At 34.5% G+C, this 26,144-nt stretch overlaps 1 protein-coding gene across 1 annotated transcript; it reads left to right on the top strand.

The window, feature by feature from the left end:
* The first annotated feature begins 50 nt into the window (after window positions 1-50).
* MS3_00011069 (uncharacterized protein) lies at window positions 51-25,943 on the top strand. The gene is made up of 8 exons (XM_051219473.1): window positions 51-625; window positions 4,156-4,245; window positions 9,913-10,127; window positions 14,310-14,461; window positions 15,664-15,776; window positions 21,514-21,664; window positions 23,952-24,021; window positions 25,446-25,943. Exons 1-8 carry the CDS (start codon window positions 71-73, stop codon window positions 25,690-25,692), a joined length of 1,593 nt encoding a protein of 530 aa, XP_051065710.1. The 5' UTR covers window positions 51-70; the 3' UTR covers window positions 25,693-25,943.
* Window positions 25,944-26,144: the final 201 nt, after the last annotated feature.

Here is a 26,144-nt window from a genome sequence, read left to right as displayed (position 1 = left end):
ATTGAAAATTTAATAATAGTAATATAAATTTTCATGCTTTTCATTTATTAGTGATTATTTTTTAAAGAAAATGGCCGATTATAATAGACCACCACCAATCAGATCTATGCCGCCAATGCTTCGTTCATCACCATTTCTAGGAGGTAGATCACTGTCATCGTTACCTGAACATAAACATTCTTCATGGAATACTCAAGCATTACAAGTAATGCCTGTATATAGACCAACAGTGTCAACATCAACTGGTGAGCAAATAGTTGCACCGGTTCTAAATCATCAGTCATTGCTTCCCTTGCAGCCAATATTACCATCCTGTTGGTCGAATGCTGGACGTTTCCCACCTATTCACTATCCTCCTCCTGCTCCTCTCGATTATTTGTCTATCCCACAACAAAATCAAATCCCAACTTATGAAATTATAAAATCTACTGTTAATTTTGAGTCAATTTTAAATTCATGGTTAAGTTATTATGAACCAATATTTACCGAGCGAAGACAATGTAAAGAACAGAATAATATACAACTACCGATGTTTAGAAATATGTTGGTTAAATGGTCAGAATTAATTCAGAAAATGCAATCAACTTGTAAACAAAATGAAATGTCTTCTTCATTATCATTACAGGTAAGGTGTCTTTTATTTTCAGCTGTATATATTTTTTGGATCGATTACCTTGATCTCTTTCTAATTGATTATGAGTCAACAAATACTTGGTAATAGTGAAGATTGGGTAGTGTCTTAATGACCACAGCAAAGAAGCTTAGACTTATGCACACAACTCAAATCAATAAGTTTTGACTTTATGAACTGATTTCATATCTTTTTCTAATCTTATTTGTTCTTTTGACAGTCTACTTCTCTAGCCAACATCCTTTGTTGAGGTTGAAAGTCAATATGCAACTCGATGGATGATTGTTTACAAGCTCACTAACATTTTTATCTCCTTTCTAAGCTATTGGATACAAGAGGAATACTTCGAAAATACTCATGGAGTATAATATACTTAGTATCTTTACTGTCATATCCCCTGACCTACTTAGAGATAAGTGTTTATAACTTATCTGAATGTGCAACATGGAATTTTCATGTACTACATGAAACCTACTAGCTATCCATTTATTGTACTTGTGACGAGAATGCTGATTTCTTTGGCATTTTACATTTTCTCAATACATGCCATCCTTCCATAGATTTGACGTTAAAAATGAGATTGATCATTCAATCTCTTTTTTCTATGTGCGTCTGATAAGGAGTAGTGGGTCCTTAAAAAGGTCCATTTACAGAAGGACATGGAACGGCCAACTGATAAACTCCTATAGCGGGGTTCCACTGAGCAGAAAGAGGAGTCTTATTCACTCTTTGTGTTACCAAATAGATCAAAGATTTAGTGCTGAATACATTGAGGAAGAATTTGTGTTCTTCAGAAAAACTTCGGCTGGAAATGGCTATCCAAGCTGCTTCGTAGGGAAGAGCATGAAAAGAAGTTGAAACAAGGAATCTGATAATTCCGTTTCAAAGAGGAATCTTTATATGAATCTAGAATTTAAGAGTGACCAAATTTCTGATCCAATCAAAAGTCGGTTAACGGTAGCGATAAAAAGAACGTTCCGTTCAGAAAATTTGCAACTGACGTTCATAAGTATAAACTTGTTTTTTGTATCTGTAAAGGATGAGCTCCCTAGTCTGGTCGCCTCTGTATGCTTCTACCAGTTCACCTGCCCTTATGGACCATGGTACGTGGACTGTAGCCTGCTCTTGTTTTCAGCTCGGATACGAGAACATGTTTCACTGTGGTTCTACAAGGGTGAGAAGGAAGCAGTTAAAAGTTCTGTTCTTGAATTCTAATCACTCCACTGATTCAGATTTTGTTTATACATTCTGTCCAGATCAACCTAGGTTTCTTCCTATCCAATTCCTTAAAACAACAGACTTTCTGTCCATGAACTGAAGCCAGAACTGTGCGTACAAAAGAAGTACATTTTATTATATTTTGCATTTGAAAGTATCCCTCTTTCTAATTATTTTTTCATATACACATGATTCTATTCATTGTTGTTTCTGATATCATTCCATTTCATTTAACTCCTCTATGACCAATTATCTTAACAAAAACCTTTTAATTATTTTACCCTATTCACACTATGATCCACTGCGAATTTATAAATTATACAAGGTTTTTTATTTGCACATAGACAATCTTTTATTGTTACTATTTACATTACTTAATCTTGTATTATGACCTTCCTATTACATCACCATGTTTATATCTTACGAAAAATTCCCATATATATATATATATATATATATATATATATATATATATATATATATATATATATATATATATATATATATATATATATATATATACGATAGTACAGCTTGATAATAAATTCGCTTGGAACAAGTTCCTTCACTGAACTTCGTGTTTTTAAGGTTCAATTAGGAACTATATGTCTATGATAGAATATAGTCACTTCAATGTTAAAGCGAAACACTAATCCTACTGATGCACACGGACAAGCTTTGTCAACCATAGTAAGCGTGTATAATAATTTGAAACCCGAATAAATGTAATTGAACCACCAGGGTGAATACTTAGGATGCATTGATTCATACCAACATCACCAGTCAATCAGGGGAAGGATTTTTAATGAATTAGTTGGTATAACACGCTAACGATAATTTTACTAAACCCGTTAACTTCTTTTCGATATCACACTAACTATAGTTAACCCTTTACTAAAAGCTTTTTTTTAGTAAATTTCCAGGCCCCACAAAATAATTTCTAAGGTCTACTTTTTTATAATTCACTTGTACAAATTTAAATGTAATTTTTTTCCCACCAAATATTACACTATATATTTAATTTTTATTGGTTTTAATGCTGTCGTGTCCCTATTGTATTGTCTTTGGTTGACTATGTTGATTCAAAAAGACACAATAAATATCATTATATGCGACAGCCGTACTTCTGTATAAATCTCCTTTTATAGATCAAGTGAATCTCTTACTTAAGGTTTGCCTTCTATGTTTAGATTATCCAGGGCTCGGCAAATGAGAAATGAGTTGTATTTTGTCCATGGTTGTTATCGTGTGGTGGATAGTCATTCTGAATAGTGGAGATGTATCATGTCTGCGAGTATTAAACTTCCTTCCCCACATTCATCTAAATATCACTGCTTACGGCTAAACGTCTAACGTTTATTGATTTTCATTAGCATTCAGTTGTAAATTACTGTCTCTTACACTGTTTCTCAGTGGGAAAAAGTTGATATTCCTAATACATCAGTATAATTTATCTACATTGTAATCTGATAACATTTAGACCAATTCCTTTCAATGTACACTATCAATACACTATCATCTTCAAATGGAGTACGAAATTTTTTCCGAAATTGTTGTGGAAATTAAAACCTGAAAAATCTGCGCCAACTGTATCTTAGTTATTATTGAGAAAGTAACCGTGATCTTTCACTGTCTGCTCTTGAATATTAATACTGTGCTTACTAATAAGTAGAAATCGATAATTATCAAACTGATTAAAATTTTACTGTTTTCTTAAAACAATAAAATGTTTCAAGTCTATCGCTAGTAAGTAGATAGATTAAAATCTTAGCAACGTTGTTGATATGGGTTTTTTTAAGTTGTGTTTGGTGGTTAAAGTTTGTTAAATAAAAGAAATAGTTTGTTAGAAATAATAGATAACTTGACCTGATGATAATAGATGGGTTAAACTAATCATGATTGAACATATGTGTTTGTTATAGAATGTGTCAGACGTGTTCATCATATCCTCATTATTTTCATCTCAATAGTTTTTAATTCATGTGGCTTAAACTGATCCGATATTCCAGTTTCTCGATTATTTCAAGCAAATTCTTAACTTATCCAATGCTACTAGATATGTTTTACAGTGATATCGTTTCGTGAATTTATTCCAGCGTGTGAAATGGTTTTGAGTTCTGATATTTATTTAACGCTATAATATTTGGAAACTCTTCTGGGTACCACCCTTCTAGAGTAAGTGGTTATTTCAAGTTCGGGTAAAGGGGGATGGTTGGGTATAGTATTAATAACTGTACCTAACAGTTAACATATATTAACTTGACTGATTTTTGTAGCTTATTTTGTAATTTTATTTTGTTATCCAGAATGAACTGAATACTGTTCAACAATATTGTACAAATCCACATATTGTCAATTTAGTGAAAAAGAAACTTCGTTTAATCCACAAGAAAAGAGTACGTCAAAAATCTATCATTTCATTATTGTTGTTAAGGATTTTTGTTTGTTAATTTGTAATTTTCATGTAGACTTTATCGTCAATAATAAATAGCTTATAAGAAATCCTCACCATTGCATAAGTCTTAGGAATAATGAATATTCGTAACATAAAATCAAATACAGAAGCGAACAATCAACCAGATTGAAAATTACAAATTATCAATTTCCAGTTTCGTTGCTTCTAGTAATATCACTCTTTAAGTTAGTCAAAAATCTGTATTCTCACCTAACACCATTACATTAATCGTGGTCGTAGTTATCAGTGATCAGGTGAGATTGTTGGCTGATTTTGTAAACTGAAAAGTTCAGATTAACACAGGAGATTTAAATTGTTTATTGTTAAGTTTTCATTTTAATCCATCTTCGCTCATGACCGAAGAACGAAAAACGCGTTAAAAAATTATAATGATACAGATATATGGAATTCATAATATGGTTATAATCTCTGCTTGAAAGCTTTAGGCAAACTTGGCTTCACATAGGTTATATCCTTTACTTCTCATCGTCTCCATTTTTCTTTTACTTATTTTCTTATTCTGTACTCTGTTTTCACCTGCTCCCTTGTATTGTATTCGATTTTTTTACTGCTGCTAATACCATTAAGTTCATACTTTTGTCTGTCATCTTGTTCACTTCCTTAGGTTGAATTCGTTTGAAGTGTGAGGATTACAACAGTATCATGATATTCCAGTTGTTCTCTCTTTCTTAATCCTTATACCAGAATCTTTGTTGCCATACATAACATATAATCACCACATACTATCTAGAAATGGTTTCCCCATTACATTAACCAATATGGATCTGTGCTTATTATTTTTTTGTTAAGAATCTCATGTATATAGTTTTATTTAATTTCAATGCGATGTATTAATTGATTTTATACATCAGTTATACCACGAAGAAAGGTTCGATGATGATGGATTTGATTCTCTGTTGCGGGGTGTTGAATGCCTGTTGCAGATATTTTTTTGTAAATAGTTATTTCAATGGTTGAGACCATGAGTCAATTGCAGCTAGATCACCATGGAAAACCTGGATGCAGTGGACAACCGTTTCGTCGCATTGTGGGACTCCTCAGCAGTGCGCATCCACGATCCCGCCTTGCGAGATTCGAACCCAGGACCTATCAGTCTCTCGCGTGCGAACACTTAACCACTAGACCACTGAGCCGGCATCCGACGGTGTTAATGTCTAACTTCAACCGATCCACGAAATTGAGCGACACATACATCATTGTTTTCAGTGAGTTACTATCTCACAATAGATCTGGTTGAACTCCACTGCTTCTCACTAGAACTCCAGGAAATACCTCTTGAAGTCAGTCAATTGTGTGTTTATACGTTTTTGACTTCATACATCATTTCCAAATTCAGCAAAGTATATTCAAGAAGTAAATAGCTAAATAAATATTTTCAAATCATATGATGAATGAATTAATAATTAAGCAGAATATTTGACCTATCGACATAATATTGGTACTTATTATTTCTAATCACTACAGTTTAGTATTGCTTATCAGTTATATTAACAAGAGAAGCATATGGTAGTGATCTGTGGTTCCTAACTTAAGCGATACATTTATACAATACATTGTAGTTTTCAATAAATTCGTTGCTACTGCTGGTCCATGATGAATATAATTGATTTCCTGTTGACCCACCATAATAATTGTTTCCATTACACAGTTTAGAATGCATTTTTAAAAATCCTAATCCTATGACGTTGGCATACAATATACGGCAGAAGCCATTTTAGTTAAATGATGGATATGAAACAGAAATATCAAGAATGTTTAAATCTCAACTTTTAAATTATCTATTTCTCCGTCAATCTTTACAACTCTCTTACAATAATTTTTGATTGAGATCATGAATCAATTGATGCTGAACCACCATTGAGAACCTGAAAACACTGGACGACCGTTTCGTCCTATTGTGAGGCTCCTCAGTAGTGCTCATTCACGATCTCGCTCGCAGGACAATAAGGCTGTACTTTTAACTAGTGTTACAGAGTTTTAGTTACTATGTTCTGATTTATTCATTTTACAACAAGCAATCTGATATGAAATTTCCATATTTTTATATATATTCTGATTATGATGATAATAACACAGTTGTCAATCGGTTTTTGTTTTAAATATAATCCCTCAAGTGGACATAATAATTTAATGGTTCATTAAAATAGGTCAATAGTTGCTTTTCTTTTGGTAAATAATTAGTCACTTTGTCATAACGTAGGACCAGGCACATATGTACGTCGGTCCAAGTTGCCATACCTCATTAGCACAATATGATGAACACTGGATTCATAGAAATAGTTAATTCTATGGTGGTAATATATAAAAGAAAAATTGCATACAAGGACATAGTACGTACAGGAAGAAAGAATTATTTCGTAGAAAGAAGGATATGAAGTGATTTTAATCTTGCCTTCCCCATAGTGTATTTTGTTTGTTTCTTAATCTCCCTATTCTATGAAAAAAATGAATATTAAGCACTTTGCACATACAATACATATCTATGCGATAGGAAATGTCTTTAGAACTAACTAACATCTTTTTTGTTCTTTTTATTGTTGTTGTTCACGTTATTCTTTATGATATATATGATTTGTTGATTGTACGTAGAGTTACATTTCACTGTCATAAGAGTCTTTTCAATAGATAATTATTGTTGCATAGTTATCAATTAATGTGAAGTTTTCTTATTTAGAAATGGATTTATCTGGAAATGCATCATACTTATTTGCCTGATAATGGATGATTGATATACCATCCAGCTGCTTAGAAAAAAAATTAATGTAAATTAGTATTTTGTGAACTGATATCATTATTATACATTTATATGAGACATAAGTACATTCATCTAGAGATCTTCAAATACAATATTATCACCGGTTACCATGGGACTGCATCTCTTGACGTTGCTCCACTGCCTTGTAGATTAGACCTTTAGGTGAAAGACTCGCGGTGTGGCCCCCTAAGGAAATCACTTGTCTTGATTTCGGCACCCGTGCAGTATCGCAGCTCTCACAAAATTTGAATAATTTTATTTCGCATATCTATTTGGTGCCTTCTTGTACCTGTGTTTATGTGTTTAAATGAATAAATATTTAAAAGAAAAAACACTATTAAGTCAGCTAAACTTGTCTTGATCTAATCACAAAAACGTAGTATATTCATCATTTCTGCAATAAATGTGATTCAAGGAAGTTCATTTTACTTTATTTAAACCTGATTAACAATTTTCATTATTATTAGTATAGATTATGAAATTTAAAGAAATGATCAAGAAAATGATAATCGATTTCGGGCTAGTTTCTTTGAGTTTATACAATTCAAAAATTATATAAACATTCACCTATTATAAATATCTTTATGATTAACTACACTTTTCTATCTGACTGGTCAAGTCTTATCAATGTAAAAGTATAGTTCAAAATCATACTTACAAATCATAGACATTTATTCAATTTGTTTAATGAATCTTTGTTAATTGTAATTTATAACTAAACAATGTTTTTATCATTTTTTAGTTTCTTGGCATTTTTTTCGCATCCTTTTTACATATTCTTGAAATTCAAAGCATTTCACTATTCACTTGGTATTGTTTCATTGAATCTTCCTATTGATGTTTAGGACTGCAATTGATCAGTCTGTTATTGGCATATGTGCATACTGTGCGTATGCCTCAATATTGCCTTAATTCACAAGCTTTTTGTAAGCAATGATGGGTAGTGGCTAGCAGTGTAATCCAGGACGCGCGTTTCGTCCTATTTGGGACTCGTCAGCTGGGTGTACCATCATCTCAGAGTTGACGTTCACTTTGGGATTCGAACCTAGTGACTATCAGGACTCAGTAGCTGAGTGGATAATACGATGGCGTTTGAAGCGAATGGTACTGGGTTCGAGTCCAAGAGTGAACATCAACTCTGAGATGCAGGTACACCCAGCCGACGAGTCCCAAATAGGACGAAACGCGCGTCAAACTATATTCCACTGCTGGCCACTATCCATCTTTGCATTTCACTATTGTTTCAAGTTCTATTATCTAGTAGTTAATTCAATTCACTGGTATTAATTAATTCTACTTAATAATCTCAATAAAACTGTATCACTATAACTTTTAAAATATTAAATAGTTTAAAATCATCATACACTTTATATATTTATTTTGTTTCATTCAGAGGATCTATAAATTTAGCGCAGAGTATTTTATAAATGTTGCTTAGTCTCCATAACCCAATAATTTGACATTCACTAAAGAATTGTATACTATAGTGATACTTTATATGAAAATAGACTTGTTTAATTTAAAGGTAATGTAGACTAAACAGTCATGATACTGTAACCATTTATAATACTGATCTTGTTATCAATGCTTATTATTTTTATTTCATTTGAACACATAAACATTGGTAGAAGGAGGCACCAAATAGATATGCGCCACACTTCGTCATTCGATTTGTGTGAGGGTTTGGATGCTGCCTCGGTGCCCAAACCGAAGCCAGTGATTTTATAAGGGGGTCTCTTCCTAAGCCTTTGACCTAGAGGTCTAATCCACAAAGCAGTGCAACAACGTCAGGAAATGCAGTCTCCTGGTAGCCGGTGACCAACAATTAGTTCATACGCCATTTGTTCCTTCAGGATACTGGAGCCCATGTGCACCATTCGTTTGGAATCAGTGTTTTTCAGCTCCCCTGGGTTGACCTTTCGTATCCATCAATCCGGTTAAAGTGTCGAACATTCGCTTTCCGTCCTCTCGATTTCGTAAACAACACCCGTATTGCGAGAAGGCAGTGAGTAGGACTTTCCTGTCAGTGGCTGTATACGTGTGGCCTTGTGAGAGCATTTGGAGAGGGAGAGCTGACACTCCTCACACTCGACCGTACCAGGGCGTTTTGGGATACAATATTTAAAGTACTCAACTCCTAACCATTGATTTACACATTGACCAAGCTGCTTTACTTCTTTTTGACCAGTAAGAAAGTATCTTTCGATCTTACATAATAATGCTTCTTAAAACTGAGTACAACAAATTGGTTGTTTCTAAAAAAATAATTATTATTTAACTCGTTGAACGTAAATCCATATTCACTAAACACTAGAGAGATATTAAACATCGTGTTTTTTCTATTCGACTAACCCAGGCTTAGGGGTCATTTGTTACTTAAACATTTTATTACTCAGTCTACATTATTTGGTATAAAATCAATAACTTGATTTATACTGCGTAGTTACATTAAGTAACTAATATTGAAAATAAATGAAAATACTTATGGGAAAAGTCCATGTATTATGACATTGCAGTAGCCATCAACTATACTTTCAGCAATCTATTTTCTATATTACTGAGGGTCATATAAAAACGAGTAACAACTTGAAGACACATACATTTTCCCTACAAGCCATTTTGAAACTTAAAATCAATTGTTCTTTCAATCTTTCTCGTTTTTTCTTATCATGATTTCTGAATTCTAGTTTAGTTTTAATCAATTTGGAATTTATGTTATGTAACCCTAAGTTAAATAGACAATATTTCACCGCCATATTCATCATAATCTACTAATTGACTAAGGTGAAGAAAAATATTTTCATTTATTCTAATCGATTAATTTCTTTTCAGCGTTATCTTAAACGTATACGTGATCGTAGACAAAATTCACAATTACAATCATCAACTTGTTCTGTAATTGTACAATCTACAACTGGTAGTATACTTGAACGAATAAAATCAGATATATCATTGACTATTGAACAATCAGGTGTTCATGATGAACAACAGATCAATGTAGATAACCATACAAACAATATTATTGACAATGAATCAAAACATAAACTGTAAGTAGTTTCTCCTTTTTCTTAAAGAAATTACATTCTTTTGAATTTGATTAACAGCTTCTTCTAATATGCACACATGTTTTACACCATTGAATTTAATGTTTTAATGATAGGATTAGTTATTGAGCGGTATATTCATAATATCTCAGTTATGAAATCGTCAACACTCTTGTAAATATGTTATTTAATATATAACTGAAACTCAATAAGTTGATTGGTAGTGTTAGTCCCTTCTTATTATCGGTTGATTTCTAATTTATTGTTTAGTCTTCTCTTAAAATGGTGATCTTTCCTCTAGAAGAGAGATGTATTTAATCGATTGCTCCCAGTTAAATAAATAGGTTAGTATTATTGTGGTGTGTGCTACTAATGTTGACAGATATAAGTAGTATGTTATCACCAATTGAAAGTGAAATGTCTGGCGGCAGATAGTTAAGAAGATCTAAGAGAATGAAAACGAGAAAGTAAAGCACAATCAAGTCTGAGATAATTGATTGACATTTTGCAAATGAAATATTTATTGTATGGATCTCAGATTTTAGTACGAGATTCTGTAATTTTATGTCCAAATACATTTGGTTGTCCCAACCGTGTTCTCGTTCACTACACTACTTTAAACCTTTGATTTTTAAAATCAGGTTCCTTGACAAGTTTGATTCAGCTGTATTGAGTCGGTTTTTGTGGGAAAACAAATCACATGGATAGTGTTCCATTCACTATAAATCTCCAATTTTTCACAAAAACGTAAATGACTATTTCTACTACTGATACTACTTCTATTACGTTAGGATTTCTGCTGACAATTTCATCTTGATATATTGATATGGTATGGAGACTTGGACTGATCCATATAAGTGGCAAGATGTACCTTGAGTATGACTGATTGACTGATGTCATTGGCACATCTTTAAATTCCACTTTGGATAATGCAAAATCTCATTGTAAATCTGAAAAGAGTAACTTTATCCGTGTAAAGGCATTTCAAAATGTGATGGGTACTTTAATAATGATTAAATTATTTGATGCAAACGTTTCTTCGTAATTGGGTTTTTTAGTTGTCGCTCAATGTTTTCAACTGTATACACTGTAAAGATATTGTTTTAATGAAGTCATTCTGACTTTTTTTTTATCTCTTCACCTTTCTTGTAACCATATAACTCCATATTTTATTTTCCTTGAATATGTTAAACTTTCAAATGAGTGTCCCCACGCCTACACATTGTTTTCTCTTATAAATGTGCTGGTACGTCCGGGAGTGGGGAGAGTCAGCTCTTCCTCTCCAAATGCTCTCACATGACCACGTGTATACAACCACTGCCACACAAGTCCTACTCACTGACTTCTCGGGGCATTACTGTTGTTTACGAAATTGAGAGGATGAAGAGCGAATTTCCGGCACTTTAACCGGTTTGGTGGATACGGAGGATTCACCTAGGGAAGTTGGAAAACCTTCATTACAAATCGATGGTGCACATGGACTACAGGATCCTAAAGAAACAAATGGCGTATGAACCTATTGTTGGTCACCGGCTACCATGGGACTGCATCTTCTGACGTTGTTGCACTGCCTTGTGGATTAGACCTGTAGGTCAATGGCTGGGGGTGTGGCCCCCTAAGAAAACCACCTGCTCCGGTTTGGGCACCCGGGAAGAGTAACCCAACCCTCACATAATCAAATGATCCATGTGGCCCATATGTGTTTGGTGCCTCCTTGTACCAATGTTTATGTGTTTAAATAAATAATAATAACCATTATATTTAATCTTATTTCCTAATGATATGATGTTAAGTATAGCATAAAGAACAGGATGTAATTGTGTCTCTTAATAAACCGTAGTTGATGAAATAGGCTGTAACTGTTTTAAAGCTAAATCTAATGGAAATCATTCTACTATCGATTCCAAATTGACCAATATATATTTCATTATCATATGATTAATTTCTTCCTGTTAATTATGATTGTTTTATCATTATCACTATACTACACTTTTCTTTGTTGTTTTTTTGTATGTCACATTGTTTCATGCAACACATTTTTTGACCTACACATACACCTATGTTCTTTTCTAATAGAAAAAGTACCTGTGTCTAGTTTAGTTTCTATTGAGATTTTGTGTAGTTTGAAGGTTATCTTCATCAGCTGATATCTTATCTAATTGTAAGTTACTGTTAAAAGAAAGAAAAAAGACATTATATTTGTGATATGTTCTGTGATATGATCTGTTGATGATACATTAGCAATCTATAAATATTTTACTCCCTGTCTTTTAATAAAATCACAAAAACTAGTTTTAGATGTATTCATCAAATGAAGATAACTAGATTACTTATAATATTCAATGTCCTGGAATTAAGCTTTGATGTAAGTTCTTTTTTCAGTCATGTAAATACCTAAAAGCTTTTCGGTTAGAGAACATTATTTGTTTTAATTCATATATAGTTATTCATAGTTTTATAATATACCGCTGCGGGTCAGGGTAATTTTACTTTGGTTTTCAGGAGAACCAGATACCATCCTGACTTTGACGTGACAACCCAGACAGTACAGCTCAGTCCCGCTTCATAGGAGAACCAGACGCCATATAGGCTTTAACGCTACAATCTGAATAGTATAACTCAGTCCTGTGGCGCGACCACACAGGTACTAAGCACCCTGATGAACCAGAAATAGAAACAATAACGGGGCAGATTTGCATGTATATAACATATAATTCTCTTTGAACAACACACAACAATAACATCATACACTGTCCCATCGCCCTTGGTAGATCATGCAACCCGAAAGTTCCCAGAACACCATCAGGGCATGCGACAGGCTAGATACCCTGATCAAGTAAATAATAGCCACTGAAGCCTAGAGTAAATACCACTAAGCCAGGGTACCGTGATCCATAGCATAGCCAATTCCAATTCATTTGATGTTTCATTTGTATTTTTTCATCTTGTTTTGTACTGATACTATTTGTCTATTCAACAGAATAGGACATTTAATAAACACTTTTATTTTCTAAACCAAATTTACATCTATTCAACTTGTAGTGTAGGTTGATATGCTGAGCCCATATACCTTATTCTAGCTTCTAGACAGGTCAATTTATCCATTCTTCTTGAGTCATGTTTTAACCTTGTTAATTATTCACTTATCACCCTTGACTGTTTTTATATGAGCGTGTGTGTGTGTGCACATCTTATCCTACTCATCATATGCCATTTTGTGTGACTATAAATATTGATTAACGCTTGATTAAGTTGGCTCACACTCCTTTTCAACCGCGCGTCATTTCGCTTCGCTCTCTTTTCTTCTCTACCTCTCTGATTATCTGTCCAGATCAATGATTGTACAAAATATATCTATTCAAAAATCCATTCTCGTATTTGAATTATTTAATTCCGTTATTCAGTAATTCGATTTAAGTCGATAATTTTATACGAGGATAGCCGGGATGTGTATTTTGACAACAATCAATCATACGATCTAATTGGAGTCAGATCCCCGGGTCACTAAAACCTTTCTTAAGTAGATCAAACGATCACACTTAGTATTCAAAACAAAAAAGAAAACGGTGAAATTTCTTTCCAAAATAGTTTGGCTCATTAGAAATAAAATTCAGTCGTCAGTAATTCAGTGAATCTTCATCAACTGAGATAGTTGGGTTACGTGTTGCGTATGCCTGAACATCGATTGCCACGATGTGCAATGCTGACTAGTGTTGGAGACGGATCGAAGAAAGTTAGGGGCGGCGAAACCAAAACATGGCCTTTGAAGTCACTAACTTCTAATCTGAGCCATGTTGGTAGATGCAGACTACTTGGTTGGGGTCCGCGTGACTATCGTAACCAATGGTTGGTGACTCTGGGTGACATGGCTCAGAATTGATCACAATGGTGTAGGTGTATACACACTTTGTCTTTCTTTAAACTATGAAATTATATATTTATATCTTTCTTTCTACAAACTAATTCTTTCTTCCTGTACTATATCCTTACATAAAATCTTTCTTTTATATATTACCACCATTAAATGAACTACTTCTATGAATTTAGTGTTCATATTGTTGTGCTAATGAAGTATGGCACCTTGAACCGATGCATATATGTGCCTAGTCCTACGTTGTAGCTTATTGACTAACTCAGTAATCAGAATTTATTCAATTATGAATTTTTTTTCGATTCATTTTTCAGGTTTAATCTTAATCAAGAAAATAACAATCATCATTTAAGCCAAATGAAAACAATATTACATAAATCTATTGATGAATGTCAAACACGTTTAAGACTTTTGGATAATTTAGAAAAATTACGTTCAGCACGATTAACACAAGCTGAACAACAAGGTAATTTATATCAAATAATTTATACGTGTATTTAGATGGAAGAGTTTAGGTGAATTATACTATTCGTCAATTGAATGTAATTATAATTCGTTAAATAAGACTTAGATTAACTAAATGCTAACAGGCGAGACTATAATTTATGGACGAATCGATCAGATTTACGATAACAGATCTTGGAATTTAGCGCGAAATTCACTCACCCATTTGACCAAATAGCGTCTTGGCATTTTAACTAATGTCAGTTCGTGATGAAAACTTTAAATCTAATCCCTATCCGTAACCATCAACTGTAAATCACAATCCTTATCATTCATACAGGTTTAAAATCTTCATTTAATCCTAGTCAGTAGGTGGATACTCTCGAGGACATTTTAGCGTCTCTAAAGGTCATCCATAAATTGTAGTTTCACCAAAATATCCACAATCTACATGTTTGTTGGATTAATAAAATTAGATTTCCTTAAGTTTATTATTATATTCATCCGTTCAATGTATATTTTATGCCTGATATTGTAATTCCAAGTGTAATACTTATTAAAATACGTTATCAACAAGTTTAAGGTAATTAACTTTGTACTTTAAAATGATAATTGACTTCTCATAACAATCTAATGCGTATTTGTATTGAAATTTCAAATAAACACTCTTTGTTGGTATTTCTTAACCAGATGAAACTCATGTATGTTAAGATTTGTAATCTAATCAAAATCTCAATGTCCAGATGACTATATCTTATAGATTGTGATTGGAGTTTTTCCGTGTCAGGTAGAGACAGGTCGACCTGCGCGACAGGTGGATTGGTTGAGGTTAGACATTAACACCGTTGCATACCAACTCAGTGGTCAAGTAGGTTAGGCGGCCGCGCACGAGACTGAAGGCACTGGGTTCGAATCCCTCGAGGTGGCGGGATCGTGAATGTGCACTGCTGAGGAGTCCTACAATAGGACGAAACGGCCGTCCAGTGATTCTAGGTTTTCAATGGTGGTCTAACACCAATCGGTTCAAGATCTTAATCAAAAACTTAACAATCTCCACAACCCTATACTGATCATTTAGATTTGTATGTTCATATGAAGAAATCAGTAGTATAGAATCAGTTTAATCCAATTCTGATGTCGATACTGATAATAGTTAGAAAGTAACTAGTTAATAATTAAATTGAAGTACAAAATTCATTTTTTCAAAAATATTTCATCTTTCAGGTGGACTTTTTCCTTATCAACTCAATGAAAAATTCAACTCAGATGTAAATGAACTAAAAGATCAATTATCTGTTCAAATCCAGAAATTGGAATCATTATATTCAAAGGTTAAAGTGAGTCATTGTCTAGTGTATATTATTGTGTAGTTACATCATCACAATTTGACTTGATTATAGAGAGGAGTAATCAGTTGTATCATTCACAACTGTTCTAATCAAATTGAAATATTTGTAAGAATAACAAAAAAGGAGTATTAGAATATATTTCATCTCAGAAATATTATTTCAATTTTGACTAACATTATCTCCATCCTGATGTAATACACTTAAATGTAAATTCACATATACTGTATATACACTCATACTATGTAAGTCATGGCCAATTGTGAATACAGCTCAGTCCTACAGGAGGTTGGTCGCAGCCCGGATAGCCCAGTGGTAACGTGTCTGACTATGAAGCTGGGTGACACGGGATAGAATCCGTCAAGGAGTACCAGTTCCCTCAAGATGACAGGTACACCTTGCTGACAAGTGCCAAATAGCACGGAACCCGGGTCCGGGGTTTCCTTTTGACTACCTCTAACTATCATCTTATCTCAACATAATGCACACAATGTCGAGTCACCTAGACTAGTGGCCACATTGCAACGTGGTCGATATCATTCGATCTGCACTAAGAAGGACTTGACGCACGTGACATTGATCACCACCCAGTCACCAATCAATTGTGAAGTAGTGTCTATTATTATTCAATTTCTAAGTTTAAGATTTAACGACATTGAAACTAAATATTCATATTAGATATTTGCGCTTATTATCAAACAATTCAATTGCATTATGAAACTAAACTAGCTGTCATGACCTAACATAACACTTCATAATTCATTTTAGTTTAATTTGTCACTCGACAATAAAGAGGCAAGGAGGAAAACATCTACATCCTTAGGAATTTCATGTGTTTATGTAAGCATGACCATCTATTTGTGAAGACAACTTTCGTGATACAGAGCTCCATTTTCAGTGCACAAAATATAATAAACCTCTCCTATAAACTTGATAGTAAGAGTTCTTGTTTTGTCAGTTCATAATGCAAATGCTGTTGGTTAGATATGTCAATCCCAATAGGATCCACATAAAAAATGAAGATAATCATATATACAAAAGATTAAATACATGAATATAAACTATTCAATCAAATGATTATTTGTACTTTAAGTTTAGAGATATTACCCCTTTTTATATCTAGTAAATCACTTGATGTTTTCAAATAACAGTTCAATTTTTTCAGTCTTATTATATCGTTAGTTTTGTTTTATTATGAAAATACCCCCTTCTGTGCGCTTTCTTAAGTAATAAGTAGCTATAACGGAGAATTACTTAATTGTTTTTGAATTTTATGGTATTTTTCAATTATAACTTGCAAGAGTGACTGACCGTTGTTGCTACCTTGATCTGGTGATGGTGCTTGTCTATCGTGATGAACCAATCGAGCTATACTGACTGGAACAATCGTTCCTCACGATCACACCGTGCCAGACAGGTCGGTTGATGAGCGGTAAGACTGAAAGCAACAAACCCAAGGTCCGAGGGCGAAGTCGTACTGCTGACTGTACAGAGGTGTGAAGGCAGTAAGGTGTTTCCCTCAGACAACCAGCATGACACCGATCCTACCTTCTCACAAAAGAAGGGTGGGATAAGGTCGACCTTAAAAATGCACACCATCTTATCTCACTAATTTCCGTCTCTGGTAGTAAGGCTTCAACAAGTACGGAGCTAACACAAAAATTACCCATAAACAGGTCATGTGTGACCGGTCTCAAACAGTTGTCTCTTCGGAACTTCGGTCACGCTCTCGGGTCACTAACACCACCTTTAACCCGATGTTTTTCAGGCACCTCTATAAGAATCCTTCCATGGTGTGGGCGACCGGGAAGTAATAACCACCCTCATACCTTTAACAGCACTCAAGACAACTGTATTGATAATCAATTTTTCTCTTTTGTTCTATTATTCCTCGTACCTCAACTATCAACTCTAAACTTCCTCCTCGAGTGTCACCATGGCCAACGATTCTAGTGTGTTAATTGCTGTCACAGGTCTACTGAAACCTCGCTCCAAACTACACATTGGAGCCTTCAACGTACGTACCCTATGTCAAATAGGCTAACAGGCCTTCTTGGCTAAGACTTTAGATTCTCGTACGATTGATATGCGCTGTGTCTCCGAATTACACATACAGCATCCTAACCAAAATGTAGTGTCGACGAGATACACTTTCCGTTTATCTAATGATTCCAAGGCGAATTCTTATGGACTTGCGGTTGTACGCATAGCACTAAGTATGGGGTCAGAACAGTTTTAGAATGGATCCCTGTTAATAGTCGCCTATGTGCTATTCGGTTAGACGGCTCTGTAAGAACTCGAAGGATAGGGATACACGTCTTTGCCTTTTGATCATTTCTGCCTACACTCCTACTGACTGCAGTCCGGATGAAGTGAAAGATGAGTTTTGCAGGAAGCTTTCTGAACTTCTTAAAAAGCTAAGCACTCAAACATTGTACTCGTAGCAGGTGACTTTAATGCCCAAGTAGGTAGCTTAAATCAAACAGAAATACTTAGGTGGGTATTTTATTATTCCGGCTAAACGAACAGGTAATAGTGACCGTCTGCTGCAACTGTGCTCAGACAATCGCTTGCTTTTAGCAAGCACTAATTTTAAGCATAAGGAGACATCGTCTAACATGGCGACCGCCTGCACCAAACCAACGATAGACTCAGATAGACCATATTGCCATCAGTCATCGTTGGAGAAGCCCAGTAGAGGACTAACGTTCGTTCTGAAGTGCATGTTTAGACTCTGATCTTGTTCTAATACGATCACTAATTTGCTTGCGCCTCACTGGACTCAGAAAAGGCACATTAGAGTTGGACTCAGCGATGATAAAGCCAAAGGTAAATTCCATGAGCAACTGAGGTCACACTTAGGTAGCTCTGAAAACGAAGCTGACCCAGATGTTGATTGGAAAGATATACGAACAGCTGTAGAAACAGCAGTGACATCTATTAGTGATTTGAACCAATGGGTTACGAAAAAACAGTGAATTTCTGCTACATCTATTGCACTGGTAGACTCTCGTAAACTTATCAGGATCCGAACACGATGAAGAGCGGGAACAAATCAGATCTAGGCTAACCAAAAGTCTGAGGAACGATCGTGAGCAGTGGTGAGCAACGACAATAAAAGAGATGGAAAAAGTAACACCTGTAGGTAACACGAGATAGCTTTTCGAGCTAATAAAAGAAACTGGAATTAAAAAGTCAAGTGTAACTGAGACAATCTCAAAAAATGGCACTACCTGCTCTCAGTCTAGACGCTTAGGACGATGGGTGGAACATTTTAAGGAGAAGTTCAGCCGGCCTTCAGCTTCTTTACACCTACCCACCATTTCCAAACACCCTGAATGGAACATTGAAAGAGGCTTCTCCCCACTCTAATTGAGGTAAAAAAAAGCTATAGCTAATCTGAGACGAGGAGGAGCAGCTGGTCCAGATGGAATAACTTGAGAGGTCTTTAAGGATGATGGTTTAGTTTTAGCGATTAAATTAACTAATATTTCAGCTAAAATCTGGGGACTAGACGTGATCCCATCTGAATGGCCGCAATCACTGGTCATCCCAATATATAATAATGGATCAAAATTATCCTATGATATCCACAGAGGGATTAGTTTGTCTAATATAATGTCTAAAATACTCAATAATTGTCGGGCGCCTAACAAGGAGTCGTGAACTGCAAACACGAGAAAATCAGACCGGCTTCAGACCTGGTCGTGGCTGCATCGACCACATATTCACCATTCGTTAGGTTCTAGAACACAGGCATGTTTATCGGCGTCCGACAGCGTTGGTCTTTCTGACTTAAAAGCAGAATTTGACTCTGTAGACCGAGAGGTTCTGTGGCAGTGTCTGTCATTGCAAGGTGTACCTCTGAAGTAAATAAACCTTGTGGACGCTTTTTACTCGAACACTAACAGTCGAGTCAGAGCTTATGGCGAACTGTCATCTCCTTTTGTAACCTCAAGTGGTATCCGTCATCATCATAAACCTACTAATGCAAATAATGCTCTCATCCACTGAATTTTCGGGCATTGATCTCCTACCACGAGGTCCACTTATCGAATTGGAATACGCAGATGACATAGTCCTGTTTGATGAAGACGCTGATAAAATGCAGAGTGTTTTGGTAGCACTGAGCAACAATGCCAGAATGTTTGGGATGCGCTTCTCCCCTCTAAATTCATGTTGTTGCTTCAGGACTGACTGGCCTGCATCATCACCTGAATTAAGGATAGGGAGTGAAGTGGTCGAGTGCGTCAGCAACTTCACTTATCTATCTTGGAAGTCTGATCATCCCTAATGTGTTGATGTCTTACGAAATCTGTGCACGGATTCAAAAATCTCGTTTGTTTTTGCCAAGTTACATCACCTGTGGCGAAGGAGAGATATTCGTCTGTCAAATAGAGGGGAGTTTACTGCACGGCAGTTCGTTCTGTTGTCCTACTTTACGGTTGCGAACTGTGTCCGTTAATGGTAGAGGATGCTCGTAAGTTACTAGTATTTAACCACACATATCTTAGAAATATTGCTCCCATCTGCTGTGATCACCGGGTAAGTAATAGTGAGGTGAGACACAGGGTATTAGGGAATAATGTTAAATCAGTTGATGAGGTTGTGAATTCTCATCGACTGAGATGGTCGGACGACGTGCTACGTGTGCCTGAACACCGATTACCACGACGCGCAATGCTGACTAGTGTTGTAGACGAATGGAAGAAAGTTAGGGGCTGCCGAAACAAAAGGTGGCATCAATCCATGCAGTCACCAACTTCTGGTGTGAGCCACGTTCGTGGATGCAGACTACTTTGCTGATGTCCACGCGACTATCATTAACAGTGGTTGGTGACTGTGGATGACATGTTTCAGGATCGACCACAATGGCGTAGCTGTATACACTCGCTGTTTTTTCCTTAAGGCATGAGATTAAAATCACTTTATTCTTTTCTTTCTACGAACTACTTCTTTCTCCCAGTATGATATCCTTATATGGAATCTTTATTTATATATATTACTCCTGTGATGTGTGCTACTTATATTGACATAAGTAGTATGTGATGTTAGTCGTGAACAGAAGGTCTGGCAGCAGAGAGACTAAAGGATCGAACAGTAAAGAATTGAAACAGAATGCAATTTGTATGAAAATGCAAGAACAATGAAGTCTGAGTCATTTTGAGACAATTGATGGACATCTTGCATCTTATGCATTTACTTTATGATTGTTATATTTTATTAACATGTCCTGTAATTTTGTGTTAAATACATTCGATTGTTCCCACTGGTTTTCTTGTTCACGACACTACCATTGAAGTAACTGCTTTTATGAATCTTGTGTCAATTTTGTTATGCTAACTTGGTATGACAACTTGGGCCGATGCATATATGTGCCTGGTCCTACATTGTAGATGACTTACTAGAAGAGTGAAAGGTAGGTATTTGATAAGTAATTGGTTTTACCATTATGAGTGTTCTTTTCGTCATTGTGATCACTTAGATTTCACAATTATGTAACATTACTAATAATTCAATAACCTCTAACATACTGTGTTGTTTTCTCCATGGATTAAATTAAAGCTGAGTAACTGGACTGAATTTTTCTAAAGTTTACATTGACTAGATCTATATGAATTTGAAAGTAGAAAGTTGAAGAAATGTCCATAAGTGAATGTTTTTGTTTTTTTTCTTCATGGTTCATATGATCTATAATTTGTTTATGTTTGATTTTTCTTTCTTAAAGGATGCAATAAGAAATATTGTAAATCGTCAATCTAAAAGCAACTATAATACAGTATCTCGAACTGAAGGTAATTATTGTATTCATGTGCCCAATTTACCAAAATCAATAAAAATGGAACTTTTTGGAAATTATTCTACCAATAATTCTTCCAGTAAGTATCTTGTTTACTTTATAACTTACTTATGTATAATTCATCGGAATGATTTTTAAATATATTTATCCGTATTACTCAATTATAACAATGTTCACTAATTCAATAAAGTGATTCAGTATTGAAGAGAGCAACACAACGAGAAAGATCGTTTTAAAATGTTTCTTGTAAATGATTATAGGACAATTGACTCAAAATGGTTTACATTTTACACTATACAAACAGTTGTGTATTTAGTATTAATATCCCCTATGAAATAGTCGTAGCGTATTATGTGACGAACCGCCAGTAAGTGTGCTCTGAAAATGCTAATTTCAAAATACTAGTGATATATATATGGTACAGTGTTTGTTGGGTATTATTATAGAAATCAAAATAATAGTGCCGACTTTAAACCGATTTAACATAATTAATGAATTAATTAATGTTTTCTACAGGTTACTCTGTGCCTGTATATCCAAAAATACAATGACATATAAACTCATCTTAATGTACATTTATTATCTATTTTTACTGAACGGTTAAAAGGACCCACATTATTCCTAGTTTGGTTTAGGTAATTAGGGTAAGAGCTAGTGGTTTAGGATTACGGCTTTTAAGCATTGTAGTCACATGGATGAATGAATTTCGCCCAAAAATATAAGAGACACTGTCTGATTAACTCATCTATAAAATGTAGTGCCATCAAATTAAGATTTGTTTCATAATCAATAGTTTAGGGTTAGGAATTAGGGATAGTGTATATTTGCATATCAAGAGATAGAACTAAGCTCTTGATACGTTCAACACTGTAATTTTTATTCTATGACTGCAAAAAAATAGTTTTTCAATGTTTTGATCAGTATGCAAAGGTATTTTAGATTATATTTAAAAAGTCATAGCAAGTTCTACATTACGTATCATTATATGTCAGTGCTGAGGCTGGATAGAAATGACGACAGGTGGTTAGTATATGGTGTGACACTGTGGTAGGAAATCTAGTTGTATAGGCCTAGCATATATTTGTTTATCAAGACAACTCTGTTGGTATCCTACAAATCGTGAAGTTTAGTGACATGCAAAGTTAGCAATTATAAACCGGTAGTGGATGCTGTTGTAATCTTTCATTGAATCCTAGATAAATATGAAACAAACTCACATCAATGAATGATGTTGTGATTGTATTTCCAGTTGAGTTAATTACTACTTTAATTAACTCATTTATTGACTGATGATTGCATGACCCATTTTTTTCTTCACAATATTAATATTCCACTTATTGTGGCTTATTATTGGTAGCATACTTCACTAAAAGTTCAACTAGAAAAATAATCATTGAGATGATAAGACATTGGTCAAATACAATTATAATCTCTTTCGTTTAATCAAGTAAATACTAGTGAAATCGTATACATGTAAAATGTAACTGAGTGAAGTAATTGTAAACACTTGAAAGCAAATCCAATTGATCAGTCATTACACAAGCAAGTGGCTATCAGGACTCAATAGCTAAGTGGATAATGCGATGGCGTTTAAAGCAAATGGTACTGGGTTCGAGTCCCAAAGTGAACATCAACTCTGGGATCCAGGTAGATCCAGCTGACGAGTCCCAAATATGATGAAACGTGCATCCTGGATTCCACTGCTGGCCACTATCCATCATTGCCTACAAAAATCACCTATCTCTTTTTCAACTCAACTATTATAAAAGGTTCTTCCAGTAATTAATAGATTTTAAATTTCTTGTCGAAAATCTAGAAAAATAATACATATGTTAATTGTATACGTTTTTATTAATTTGTAAACACATCCATTTATTCAGTGTAAAAACAATCGTACTATTACAAATCATCTTGTTCAGTATTTGTCTACTTAAGTAGTATAATTAAATTTTATAAATTTAACAACAGAAGTTTTGTGGATATTATAGTAACTTTAATAGATGAGGTCATGAGTTAATTGAAGCTAGATCCACATGGAAATACTGAAAGCACTAGACAGCCGTTTCGTCCCACTATGGGACTCCTCAGCAGTGCACATCCACGATCCCACCGCCCCTCGGGATTTGAACCCAGAACTTATCGGTCTCGCGCGTGAGCGCTTAACCTCTAGACCATCGAGCCGGTCGGCATCCAACAGTGTTAATGTCCAGTTTCAACTAATCCACCATACCCACCGTGAATTTGTTTGTTGTAATTTTGTAGTTTTGAACCTATTGTTCAACTTTCAAGTTGGATTAATATTTCATTGTGTATACTTGATTCGAACTATGCATAAGTTTAATTTGTTTTGTTTTGTTGTAATATAGAGATTCCACAACGTTGGGAACGTTTTTATCATCAAGCTGATTATAATTTCTGTGATTTCATACGAATCAGGCAGGTTTTACATTTTTATTTGTTTCTTCGAAACTAATGGTAATACTGATAATAAACAGATATCATTCAAGTAAATACATGTACAGTAAATTATGGAATGGTGGTTATTTGTTTTAGACACCTGATTTTCAGTCATTGGGTCTAGGTTCCAAAGTTTTTTCAGTGTAATGGTCTCATCATTACCTTTGCATACATATATATCACTTATAGTCGCTGGTATAAATGTACGTTTTGTAGTGAGGATCTAAATTCATTTCTTTGTAAATTGATTGACGTGTTCCAATTACTTTGGTTCTTCTCAACGTCGTCGTCACATATGGGAGTTAATAATGTCTGACAATTGTCATTGTGTAGTGAACAAGAACACAAGTGCGGGACAACCAAACGTATTTGAATACAAAATTACAAAATCTCGTAAAATCTGAGGTCCATATAGTAAATACTCCATTTGTTAAATGCCAATCAATTATCTCAGACTTGATTGTTCTTTAGTTTCCATACCAATCATTTTCTGTTCTCGTTCTCATTCTCTTCGATCTTCTTAACCATCTGCCGCCAGGCATTTTACTTACGATTGATATATACGAACGTGTGTACGACCAATCTCGAGTTGTCGATGTAGTTTTATATTATGTAATAAATGTTTAATTTCCTAGGTTAAAAGGTCACTCTTCCCAATGACTATTAGCAAAAACGATTTTCAGATAGCATATTCTACTGAAAAACTATGCACTATCAGAAATTATTTATTCATTTATTTGAACACCTAAACAGTTTTACAAAGAGGCACCAAACAAATATGCACCAGATAAATCATTCGATTTATATGAGGGCTGATATACTGCCTGGGTGCCCAAAAAGAAGCAGGTGGTTTTCCTAGGTGACCACACCCCAAACCTTCGACCTAAAGGTCTAATCCACAAGGCAGTGGAGAAACGTTATGAGATGCAACCCCATGGTGGCCGGTGACCAATAATAAGTTCATACGTCATTTGTTTCTTTAGGATCATGTAGTTCATGTGCACCATTGGTTTAGAATCAGGGTTTTCCAACTCCTCTAGGTGAATCCTCCGTATCCACCAAACCGGTTAAAGCATCGGACATTCACTTTCCATTCTCTCAATTTCGTAAACAACAGTAATGCCATGAGAAGTCAGTGAGTAGGACTTGTGTGGCAGTGGTTGTATGCACGTGGCCATGTGAGAGCATTTGGAGAGGGAGAGCTGATCCTCTTCACTTTCGGCCGTACCAAGGCGTTTGGGGGCAATGTCTCTGTTATGTATCGTTTGATATTTATAAACTGTAGTACTTTCTGGCTCGATGTTCTATGTGTCAACAGCTGTATGTCATCAGGTACTTTGAACTGTTACGTGATACACAATTTGTATAATATTGCATAATTTAATACCTTCACTCTTTAATAGATATGCTTGGGATAAATATCTTAAGATGGATATTTCTACTAATGAAAATGTATTGGATAGTTTAACTAGTTCACAATTGCCAAAAAGTTGGATTTTACCTCAAATGAAAAATAATCATCAAAACATTGATCAGAATGATAATCAAAATAGTAATATTCAAACAAATAATGAAGAAACTAATGAAATTGACAATATAAAGGAGAAATGGAATAAATATCTCAGGCCAATTCCTTATTGTTACACATAATTTGTCTATTTCATCTTTTATATTGTACAGTTTATTCAATTGACTGTTTCATCGGTACATTATGAATATTATTATCATTACAATGATAATGTTGTATGTTTGTAATATTTTGTCGACTGTTTCCCTTTCTTTTAGACATGTACATTATTCAACTGAAATTCTTCCTTCTTCTTCTTCTTCTTATTGCTCAAAAGTAACTCTAATACAAACCAATTATGATTTGATGATAATTAAAACAATTTACAAATAAACTATTGTGTTATTCATTCATCCATCCATCTAATCTAATGAGTGATTACTAGAAAAAGTATGTTTTATTATGTTCAGTTCCTATGCAAGAATAATTCATTATAACAATTATAGAACACATTCGTTATGTTTAGTAAATCATTGAATGAATATTAGACTTTCAAATGATCAAAAATAATGAATATATCACTGTTTTAAACTAG

The sequence above is a fragment of the Schistosoma haematobium genome, chromosome 6, assembly GCF_000699445.3.
Source record: "Schistosoma haematobium chromosome 6, whole genome shotgun sequence".
NCBI classification, from domain to species: Eukaryota; Metazoa; Platyhelminthes; class Trematoda; order Strigeidida; family Schistosomatidae; genus Schistosoma; species Schistosoma haematobium.
This window is presented reverse-complemented; position numbering and strand designations above follow the sequence as displayed.